This window comes from Arachis ipaensis, chromosome B10, assembly GCF_059453495.1.
Source record: "Arachis ipaensis isolate K30076 ecotype BB chromosome B10, ASM5945349v1, whole genome shotgun sequence".
Lineage (NCBI taxonomy): Eukaryota > Viridiplantae > Streptophyta > Magnoliopsida > Fabales > Fabaceae > Arachis > Arachis ipaensis.
In genome coordinates this window covers 8,069,512-8,081,300 of record NC_142435.1, presented here as the reverse complement: position 1 = coordinate 8,081,300, position 11,789 = coordinate 8,069,512, and the positions used below count along the sequence as shown (strand labels likewise).

Sequence of the window (11,789 nt, the reverse complement as noted above, 5' to 3'; positions counted from 1 at the left end):
CTATTAATAGTGTGTGTGAGTATTGTATGACCAAAAAAAAAAAAAAAAGAACTCAAATATATAAAAAATATATTAATTACTTAACATTTTTCGAGAACACTTGCACCTCCTCTTTCTTCCTTTTAATTTTTTAGTACATGGCTATGAAGTCAAACTAGATACAATAAAACAAATCAAAATGTGTAATAAGGACGATAATATAATATTCAATGGTTACCTTGTACCTGCCAGGCTTGTATCAATAATATAATATTTAATGTTGGCATCTACTCAAATTAAGATGCTAAAAACATCTTTTTATAAAAAAATTTGTATTAAAAGTGTATTTTATTTATTTAGTCACACTTTTTAAAAAAAATACTTTTATAACATATCAAAATCAAACTTTACAATTCATCATCTAATGATAAAAAAAACTCATCTTCATATGAAGACAATTATAAAATTTTCATAGTAGTATCCACCTTTAATGTTTATTGCATCCCAAGTATCCAAAATGCAAATGTCAAAGTCAAAGCTACTCACTAATTTTTTTTAACATTAAACAGACATATGACAGAAAAACCATGAACTTCTTAATTAGTTTTCTGAGAGATAAAAAAAAGTCAACTAACCTTGAACCTGAAAGGAATACTCCTCATTTAAATTCTCCACTTCATAGGACAAATAAAAAGTGACAGTGATTCATAACAAACAACCTCCTCTTTCAGCCTCATTCAATTTGTTTCCCATTTTGCATTCTTGCCTTGTTTCATATGGTTTAGCTCTACAAGATTTTCAAGAAATGCATATCCAAATTTCAGTTCCAAATCTTCTTTCCCTCACACACCTCTTTGTGATCCTAACTCTATGTGCCTCCTACAAAGAAAACTTAGATGACTCTTCAAAAATTTTCACCAACTATAACCGTGCTGCTGAAATAGAAAAACATTGCAGTTCATATCTATCTTTGGCATCTAAGTTAAGCCCTGATGCCAATAGAGGTAACAGAATCAAGAGAGAACTCTCATTCACCTATGGAGATTGGGAGCAGGAGAATGGACATACAACCTTGATGCCCTTCGACCAAAGCAATGGTTTCGAGCACAGTTTAGCCTTAAAACTAGTTTCTTTCAAAGTGATGGACACAAGTTCAATTCAGCACTTTGAAAATACAGTTAGTCTTGGAGGGATCATGTCCATAGGAATATCTGGTCAAGGTTCATATTTTCCAACTAAATCTTCTTCTTCTTTCACAATGAGGCCTGGCTTATCTCTTCTCAGAATTGCTTTTGAAGGTGTATACTTACAAAGCAATGATCATGAGAATGGGAAAGAGCATTTGATGTGTCTCTTGGGAAACACAACTTTACCTATACCAGAACCATTCAATTATGATTGGAATGACATGTTTCTTGATTATAGTCTCTTACAAGATGAGCAGATTCTACTTGTTCTTCGCTACCCTCAAACCTTCAACTTGACAAGAAGGTCCATAAGAGGCGAAATGCGAAGTTTACACCAGGAAGGAAGCTTGGCATACTTTGATAATGTTCATATTTCTTCTCAATTGAATCGCCATGCTGTCTATCAATTCAGCTCTGAATCAAAGTCTAGATCTTGTGATCCGTATCCATACGAGCTAGACTTTGCAGCATATGGGGCTAATTCATTCAATAATGGTTCTGATTTTTGCAGTTTTCTTCAGAAAGTTGCACAACGACCTTTTTACCTTTTTGGAGTTGAAAACTTTAGGCTACTTTTTCAGTACCTTATCTGTGAGGAAGAAACAGATAGCAACAATGTCCAAAGTGCAAGAGTTTCTGCAGTTCTAAGAGCATTTCCAGCATCCATGTCTTTAGATACAGTGAAATCAAGAACAGGCCTCTCAAACCAAACTCTATCTGCAGAAGGATCATGGAATTCCTTAACAGGAAAACTCTGCATGATTGGATGTCATGGAGTGGTTGATCCAGGGTTAAACTCAAAGGAATGCAACTATCAGATATCTTTTCACTTCCCAAGTATCCTCTCTATCAAGCAGAGGAGTCTTATGCTTGGTACGATACATAGTAATAGCAACAATGATGAATCAAACATCTTCTTTCCTTTCTTGCATTCGCTAAGGCGTCCCACCTATCTCAAGGGCCTTGGCTTGCATAACACTCCATACTATAATTACTCAAAGGTTGAGCTTGCTGCTGCAATCAAAAGCAAGAATCAACACTCAAAGTTGTTCACCCTTTTCAAGAAATTGTTCTTCAAGTATCCAACTCTTGTAGATGGAGATGATATAAATCGCCTCTCCAATAAGCTCAATGTCCATGTGAATGCGATTCGTCATCAATCCTCAAACAAGCATGATAGGGTCTATATGCAGATGGAAGTTCTTTCACTTGGTACTTCGCATCAACATGAAAGAAAGAACCTCTTTGGCAATCCTCTTCTTAACATCTCATTGCATCTCACTTTATCTGAAGGGTATTGGGATGAAAATGCAGATAGTTACCCCTTTTTCTTGGAAGGTGTATATGATCCCTTAGAAGGTGATATGCATCTAATTGGTTGCAGAATGTTTTCACAGGGCATAGATTGTTTGATGGAAGTTAAGGTTCAGTATCCATCTGAATCGATACGATGGCTGAAGAATCCTTCAGTTGAAATGATCATCACTAGCCAAAGGAGTGAAGAAGACCTGCAACATTTCAAGCCTATCACTCTCAGAACTCAAATGATTCAATACAATGAGCATCAACAAGACTATGAATTTAGGAAAATCCTTGAAGGTGTTCTAAGGCTTCTGATTTCCCTTGCAGGAGCAGGCATAATTTGGAGCCAACTAATCTACATGAATGCAGATGAAGACCAGACTCCTTATATGTCTCTTGGCACACTCTATATATTGATATTTGGTTATGGTGCAGAGTTGATAAGGGCCAGTGAAATTTTCTTTGAATCAAAAGAATCTGCTTCCATTAGAACTTGGCCTTATCAACTTCAAAACTATCAAAGAGTCTTGATGGAATCGATGGAGACCTTAACAAAACTTCTAGTGTTGGCTTCTTTGCTGCTTACAATAAATCAATACAGAAAGGTGTCAGATGCTAAGAACAAGCCAAATGCTTATGGGACTAACAAGTCAAAACCCCTCCGACGAATTAGTGATGCCAGTCGAAGGTATTTGAGGATTTTCATTTGTATCTGTTTGATTCTTTCGTGTCTTGGAGGGGACTTAAACTTGAGGTATGCTTTTGTGATTCTACCTGCAACCATAGTGAGAGAATATATATGGTTGACTCTGAAGATGCAAGAATTGTTTTTGTTGCCTCAAATATTTGAGAACAAACTGTGGAGTAATCAAGTGAAGCCATTGAGGAAAACATATTATTTTGGACTCACATTTCTGAGGCTGGTTATATTCTTCTATGATTACATCAGAGATCCTGTTTGGGATCCATTCAACAATTATAATGATGGTGGTGGTGGAATCAACAACCAAGTGGGTTCAGATTTGCTTTCCTTTTGTTTGATCATGTTAAGCAGTCCACTTGTTATGATTGGATTAGCTTTTGTGGTCTACATTCAACAGAGCTGGAACTATCTCAAGCCAAGAAATGCTTGAATTCTTTCCTTGTGTTTGTATGTGTCCTTTAATTCACATTTTGTGCCAGCTTCTTTGTTTCTTTACTTGCTCTGGAGCATGTGTGCATTTTAATTTCCCATGAAACAAAAATAAAGGATTAAATTCAAATAAAATTATGTTGTTCAATTGTTCTGATGTTTTCCTGTTTAAAATTGAGCATCATTCATTCTAGGAATAGGATTGATAATATAAAGCTTTACGCTTAAGTCGTAAATCAATGGTGGCGAGGTATTACGACACTTAAAAGAGAAATACATACATAATAATTGAAGATTGATAATATAACTAGGAGCCTGTGAAGGAAAGTAAACAAAATCGACAGCCGTTATTCACACATGAGACGTTAATGTAAGAAGCGTTGTATACTAGAGCGAAACAGATATATGTACTTATATACACAAGTTCCGGAATAGGATACATAATAGTTGCTAGTCTTGACCAGCGAAGAAAAGGCTGGCTAGAATATTACAACACCAGAAGGTATACACAGTAGATATCCTGTCTCTCCAAATAAAAAAAAAAAAAACCTCTAAGAGGAATATACAGAATATACAATAAAGTATCCAAAGCGGAGAGAATTCTAAAACCAAAATAAATCTCAAAAGGTCTTCTTCACTTCTTCATAAGAAATCAGATACTCTCAACGAGATGCGTCACACCCTGCATTTGAAAAATAGCAAATCAACAACGGGTGAGAACTCGAAGGTTCCCAGTAGGATAATAGTTACAAATAAAGACTACATAAAAAAATTCGAATCCACTAGACAGTCCTAATCTCCAACTTTACAGAAGTTCAAGCATAGGGTTTTAACTAATCCCATCAGAGTTAATTCGCTAAAATCTCAACTTTGTAACTACCTCTAGTCTCAATTTTTTCCAATGCATCACCATATTTATCCTCAATCTCAGTTCAGTAGTATCAATTACAAACACAAATCAAATACAAAGTAATCACAAATAAGCACAATTAGAATAAATAGTACAACTAGCAGTTAGGTAGGATTAGCAGATAGGCAAACCAAAATATAATTATGCACACCCAAACAATTACAAACAAATGCAGTATGATGTAAGCCTGTCCTATGTAACGACCCAATTTTCAGTATATCATGATCATACTAAAAACTGAGTGTCACGAACTTGTCACCTAAAAACTTAACTAATATTTATTATTAAGCCTGTAATCGTATTAGTACGAATTCGTGTTTCAGAAAAACTTTTTCTTTTTAACACAAAAAGTCGCAAGAAAACTAATTACGCGTAAACAAACGATGATGTAAAATTAAATACGAAAAATAATAACATGAACGTCAAGGATATATATATATATATAGTCATACAAAACATTAGTTAGCGTACAACTCTTCACAACTTATTACTATAGATACAACCAACATTCCAAGCTTTGGTCCATATAGGAATCCCTTAAGCTGGCGTCCGAAACTAGCCTAGTCAAACTATTCATAGCTTACTCTCTCGGTGAGGCTAATCAAAAATGAGAGACTAAATACAAAATCTAGGCTAACATAAGAAACTCCCAAAATCATGCCGTCAACTCTAATCATCAACTGTCATTATCAGAGGAAGAAATCTCGATCACATCAGGATACTCCTCTGGATCCTCGTTATCGTCGTCAGAGATCTCAATAATCTCAGAAAAAATCCTGGCACTAGTATCACTACTCTGATCCATACACACAGGCCCACTGACTGAACTCGTATGCTAATCCTTTGCCGAAAGTCTATATGAGAATGATGAAATCAGCTCTAAAGGAAGATTCCACTCAGGTACAAGCTTGTAGGGGTGTTTGCAGTACGGTTTGGTTCAGTTTTAAGAGAAAAAGTCATTCAATACGAATGCTTAATTTATGTGCGGTGTGGTTTGGATTGGATGGACTTTTTTGGAAATTCGATCCAATCCGATCCAATTACAAGCAGTTTAGATTGATTTTGATCTACGGTTTTTTAAATAAAAAATAATAACTTAATTTATAAAGTTAATAACCTATCCAACAATCCATCATAATAATAAATACATAATCCAACATAATAATAAAACGTAAATCCCATAAAACATTATAAAGCAACATGTCCAATTCTCCAACAATCCAACATATTCAACAAGTCTTGATAAAATAATAATTTTTCAGCGTAAAAATAACTAAACAAGTCTCAATAATACAAAATTAAATAACATAACAAAGTCTTAATAAAAACATGACATAAAAAACTCCAAACTGAGAGGTAAAGCACTGATCACTAATCAGATTCATCACTAGAGTCTACTTCATCTATTAGTTGAGGAATTAGCTTAAGTTCTACAATAAAATATAATAAAATAAATATTAGTAACTTAAACATATTATCAAGTAGTAAAGTTAATCACTATGTGAAGATAAAATAAAACATAATATTAAAGAACATTACCTTTCTCTAAGTTTTTCAAATTCTTCAAAAGACTCTTTAAGGTCAATTGGCAATGAATTGGCTTGAAACCAATTTTGTACACAAATCAAAGCTTCAATAGTTTTTGGGATAAGAGAGTTCCTATATTGATAAAAAACTCTACCTCCAGTGCTAAAGCGAATTCAGAAGCAACCGTTGACACCGGCATAGCTAGAATATCCCTCGCAATTTGACTTAGAACAGGATATTTGTAATTGTTAGAGCTCACTTTCCACCAAGTTAAAATATCAAAACTACTTGGATCAACTGGTTTCTCCAAGGACTCCATGAGATATAAATCCACTTCATTTGTGTTGACACTCTCACTTGCTTGCACATCATTTTCAAATGCTGCTGCAAAGCAAACATCATCAAAGGCACTATCATCCATATCCACATCTTGGCTGTGTTGTGCAGATTGGTGTGCTTGATTACTATTAAGAGCAACCCTATAGCTGTTAAACAAGTCATTGAATACTTCCTTCACTTTACCACATAAGAAATCAGCATCCTCCTTCTCAAACAACATTTGAAAACTCCATTCAACAAACTTAATCTTGTATCTAGGGTCAAGTACCACAACAACAAAAATCATCATATTCATGTTTCTCAAGTTACTCCAATGTTTATCATGCTTAACAACTGACTCAACAAGTGACTTTTAAGATTTCTAGTACCATTGTGAATCAGCCGCATAAAATGCTTTACAAAACTTACATATAGCCCTAGGTTTAGGACCGCTTTCGTCTTTTTTAAAGTGCTTCCAAGTCCAAGATATAGGTCTAACAGGTTTTTTAGTGTTACCTATACCATGTTTCCCAGACTGGCCAGGATTAGGTGACTCATCAGCAACATTTGCTTTGCCTCTCCTCCTCTTAGATCTAGTTCCTTCATTATTCTGATCACTGCGCGGTGACAGTAACGGCAGCGATGGTGGCTGCGTCTACGTCTGAGTTTGTGGCTGCGACTGTGGCTGTGGAGGCAGCATTGACTCTGACTGTCCCGAAGATCTGACTGATTCAAAAGTGGACGAAGTAGCACTGGTAAATCCTAACTCACTACTTTGAACATCTTGTGATAACAAAGAATAATTAATCAGTTAATGTTATTTTAATATTTTTCTCAATTAATCAACATATTGAATTGTTACCAACATACATATTAAAAAATAAAAATATTACCTCAGGATATGAAGCTGACATTGTTGACCTTTAAATTAAAAGCTAAAATCAACCGAATAAATATAAAATCTGTAGAAGATAAAAAAAAATAGAATTCAATCAACAAGAACAAAATACTTAATTTAATACAAAATTTAACAAATTTTAATAACAAGATCATATTGTCAAAAATAACAAGAATAACAGTACAACAAGAACAAAATACTTAATTTAATATAAAGTTTAACAAATTTTAGTGACAAGAACAGATTGTTAGTTATAACAAGAACAACAGTACAACACAAAATTTAACACAGCTTAACAAGTAAAAATTAAAATTAAACAAAATTTTAAAACAACAGAACAAACAAAATTAAACAAAAACAAGTAAAAACATACCTTGAAGAAGAGGCGGCAGCGGCGTCACCGAGGAGAGGAGGCGGCGAAGGGCATCATTGAGGAGAGGAGGCAGTGGACGGCGTTAGCGTGTGACAGTGAGAGTGACTGAGAGTGAGTGATGGTAAGAGTGAAGATCGAAGAGACTAAGAGAAGGGCTTATTATTATTATTATTATTATTATTATTTGTGGTTCAGTTCGGTTGTGCAGAGTGGAATTGCAAACCAAACCGAACCACAATAAAACTGATCCAAAATAAAAAAAGATCCAAAATTGTGCGGTTTGTTTCGATTTTCAGTTTGGATTGGTGCTGTTTCACGATATTTTTTGGACTGGTTTGGAGCTGAATACCCCTACAGGCTCAGATACATACTCCTCCACAGTGTCAGGCTCAGAAACAACATGATCCTCAGGCTGAACAGGGTGATGATGAAGTCCAAGTCCATCATAGAACAGATGATGAGGGGCATCTGGGTGAAGCCATGCTAGAGGAAACTCGTAAGGCATATCGGGGTTAAAGAGCGGAGTATTAATTGGATGTCGGAAGGGGTGATCATGCAACACGTACATACCTACCTTAGGCTCCGCGGCTACTATATAAAAACTATGCTATATAGAATCTTCATATATATATATATGGATGCTCTAACTCATATAACAGAACTCATGTCTCCATCTGAAAGTGGAAGAAGGAAGGAGTAAGAACTGAGGAATTCTCAATAGGGTTGCGGGTAGATAATTAAGTTAGTATTATCACAGTTTCAGTAAATTGAAACCAAATACAGGAACCAGAACAATAATCAATCACAGAAATTTAGATTAACAATCAATAGAAATCACGAACACACTCAAGCAATCGCAATAATTCACAACACTGAACCAAATGTAAAATGTGCAAACAAGAATGATGCATGTCTATTCCTATCGCAGGTAATAAGTTTATTTGTCAGTTTCGACCCGCACTCGACGCAATCCAACTCGCAAGTCGGATAAGGTATTCCAGTGACATAACCTCTACAAGTTCCTACTTCTTGCAGGCGCTGATTCTCCAGCTGAAGTATGTCAAACATGACATCTGCAAGTACTTGCAGGCATTGATTCTCCAGTTGAAGAATGTGACCCTTTTTTCTGGGAGTAATGCTAGGTAGCCAAACAATAGTATATAATGTAGAGATAACACAGAATAAATGTCATTCTCATGATAAGCAAGTGGAGTACACCTGCTTATCAATTACCCACTTATCACTCAACCTTCTTCTGCATGTCTGGAGTAATTAATTTTATTCTCAAAATCCATTTCAATTTCTTCTAAATCAAATCCCTAACATCTCTCATTTACATTTATATCCATTAAAATGTAATTTTTGTCTAGTAGATTAACATCTGAAAACACTATCACATTAACCCAAGTGAAAGATCAAACCTTTTCCCCCAATTTCATTTGAACCATAATCCCACAACCGAGAAGAACGAAAAGACATAGAGAGATGGAAACCCAGCAGCTTTGTCATCGGAGGATCGCATAGCCTTGTCTCCTACACCTATAGGTATGTTATCTAGTTTCATATTTCGATTAATTAGCATATTAGGGCTTCATTATCAGTTGTTGCATGTGTCTGGATTTGATGTAAATGATGAAAGTTTTAGTCTTTATTTCGCGTTGATGGGTTTGGGGAAAGGAAAAAGCTTGCAAAGATGGCATTTTAGGGGGTGGAGATGAAGGGAAGGCTTCCAAAAGGGTTTTTTTTTTGTTTTTATAACCAGCAATAATTTTTATGGGGTGTTACAGTTCTCCTATTTTTTAATCCGTTCAACCGTTGTTTGATTTTCTATTTTGCTTGCTACGTGTTGTGCTTTGTTTTAAGGGATTAATAATGTGTTAATTGTAAAGTAGCCATTGGGTTCAAGTTGCCTTCATAATTCGAAGGACTCCATTGGAAAAGTCGGCGTTTGTGTCTCAAGAGGATAAAGCTGAGGCGAAGGAGCAGAGCAAGAACAAAAGCGCTTTCATTCTAGCCTGACTTGGTTTTGGTCTTGTCATTCTTGTTGAGGGCATCTCTCTTGCTGCTTCCGATACCTTTCTCTTTTTTTTTTCTCTTTGTCAATTCTACTGTGAGAAAGAAAAAATAAAAAATATGAATAAAGTTTTATGAGGAAGAGATATACACAGATAACATTTCATAAAAAGCAGGCACAAGAGAAACCACGCTTTTTTTCTCATTGTTGTTCTAATACCTTCAACTAATAAATCTCTTTATATTATGCATGCATCTAGGGAATCGCTAGTTACTTGAAGAGGAGATTTTGTTTATTTTAGAATTTTAATTAAGTGTAGGATGAAAAACAGAATAGTGATTATAACTTATGAGTAATACCATCTCTGCCACACTGCATAAACTGTATTCATTTCAGCTTTTTAGCGTTCACGAATCTAAATACTACACTATACACTTATACAACATTGTAAATTTATGACCCAAAAATCATAAAGCAAAAATCTAACAAATCCTTTTACTTCATGTTTGTCACTTAGATTATTTATTTTTTATTAGTTAAATGATAATGGTAATTAATTATAGTAGGAGTACATAAGGAGTACCTAAGATTAGCCACAAAGTATTTTTTTCAGTTTTCTATTTTTATTCATTTAACAAAAAATTCTTCTAGTTACGCATACAATAGAGATGTTATGCTTTCATATTTTTTTAGTGTGAATTACTTTATCTTTATAAAATGTTGAGTTGGAATTTTGCATAGATTAGTACACATTCCTACACAATTGGTGTTCACTAAGAACTGAACATACATACTTATATAACTTGTTAAATAATGGTATATAGTTAAACAAATTAATTCACAAAATTTTGATTAGTTACTTGAGTGAAATGATTAATGAGAATGACGGATACATAGTAAATAATAATGATTTTGGTATTGAAATAACCTTATTAATGTGGTTATCACAACAATCACGATAGGAATAGAGAATGGGATATGAGGGAGGACCATAATTTCATATTCAATTTCTTGATATCATACTTTTGTTCAAGTTTATTTGCAAGCAAAGTTGTTAGTCCAAGTGAATATCGAATTTGAAATTTTCTAGAGATTAATAGTAAACTCTCAAAAAGTTGGGCATGTAAATGGTAGTATGGGGGGCAATTGTGATATTGTAATGCTAGAGTAAGAAACGTTTCAATCATGGATGTTATATTAGGCAAAGATGTTATTGTAGCTATGTTATTAATAAACATGTTGGGATGTTATGTTTAATTTAAGTGGGTTATTTAAGTATATATCGCAGTTGCTCGTGAACAAGTGTTCAAAAAACAAGTAGGAATGGCTTGTACCAGGAGCAAAAAAGAGACACATAAGAGTAACACTCCCAAAAGAGGATGACAAAAAAAATCTGGTGAGCCTAAAAAGGTACGTTGAATGGTTAGCGGTGAATTAACTAAAAACTCGGGTTGTTGTATTTTAATAGTAAATGTTAAAACTGACATTCTACTTCATTGCCACTGTGTGCTAATTATGGTTGTTTGTGTAGAAAACACTGATATCTAGGTGCTCGCCATGTTGCGTGGCTTCAGTTGTGAAGGAATTAAGTTCAGAAGCGGGTAGAGAAAAAAATGATGGAGGTAGAAAACATGGGCTGTCAACCAAGATATAATGGTGGCATTAGCATTATCATATAGTCAGGATGAGAAGTCATTGATCGTCGGAACAAGAAAAATCCCCATAATGGTTCAATCTATTGCGCGGTGTTTTGGACTACCGAACCATGGTAAGCAATCTCCCAAAAAAATAGGGAGAAAAGGAAAAAAAAGAAATTTTTTCACAATAATCTTGTTGAGTATATGTTTTCGGAAAAATTAGCCATCAAAGATTTGGACTGCATTGACTCATTTTGTGTTTGGCAGGGAATAGTTTCAAAAATCCAGAAACACCAGCAGAGCACCGACTTTTTAACAGCTTCACAGAAAAGACACAAGCGAATTTGAAAAGAGATGTTATCACATGCTCGATGCAGTCCGATGATGATAGAATCAACTTTCGGAGACAGTTCATCATGGTGATAGCGAAGTGTTTCTTTTTTCCCTCGCCGAAGGCCATCGTTTCAGGCATACATATACGGGCTACCATTGATGTATCGAACCCAAGGAAG

The 11,789-nt window shown here is 34.8% G+C and overlaps 2 protein-coding genes across 2 annotated transcripts; one reads left to right on the top strand and one right to left on the bottom strand.

Annotated features, from left to right (window-relative positions):
* The first annotated feature begins 765 nt into the window (after positions 1–765).
* On the top strand, positions 766–3,601 carry LOC107620051 (uncharacterized). The gene is made up of 2 exons (XM_088503541.1): positions 766–3,101; positions 3,222–3,601. The coding sequence occupies exons 1-2, from the start codon at positions 785–787 to the stop codon at positions 3,599–3,601; spliced, it is 2,697 nt and encodes an 898-aa protein (XP_088359667.1). The 5' UTR covers positions 766–784.
* Positions 3,602–5,186: 1,585 nt separating this feature from the next.
* Positions 5,187–6,671, bottom strand: LOC148579094 (zinc finger BED domain-containing protein DAYSLEEPER-like). Its single transcript, XM_088488455.1, has 2 exons — positions 6,192–6,671; positions 5,187–5,306 (listed from the first exon to the last, which is right to left on the bottom strand). The coding sequence occupies exons 1-2, from the start codon at positions 6,669–6,671 to the stop codon at positions 5,187–5,189; spliced, it is 600 nt and encodes a 199-aa protein (XP_088344581.1).
* Positions 6,672–11,789: the final 5,118 nt, after the last annotated feature.

Bases quoted from the DNA above. Each gene is read 5' to 3' on its own strand.
- LOC148579094 (XM_088488455.1), bottom strand. From the start codon at position 6,671: ATGAATATGATGATTTTTGTTGTTGTGGTACTTGACCCTAGATACAAG. The intron at 5,307-6,191 runs GTAGAGTTTTTT...TGTATGGATCAG, and splicing joins AATTCGCTTTAGCACTGGAG to AGTAGTGATACTAGTGCCAG.
- LOC107620051 (XM_088503541.1), top strand. From the start codon at position 785: ATGCATATCCAAATTTCAGTTCCAAATCTTCTTTCCCTCACACACCTC. The intron at 3,102-3,221 runs CTTATGGGACTA...ACTTAAACTTGA, and splicing joins TGCTAAGAACAAGCCAAATG to GGTATGCTTTTGTGATTCTA.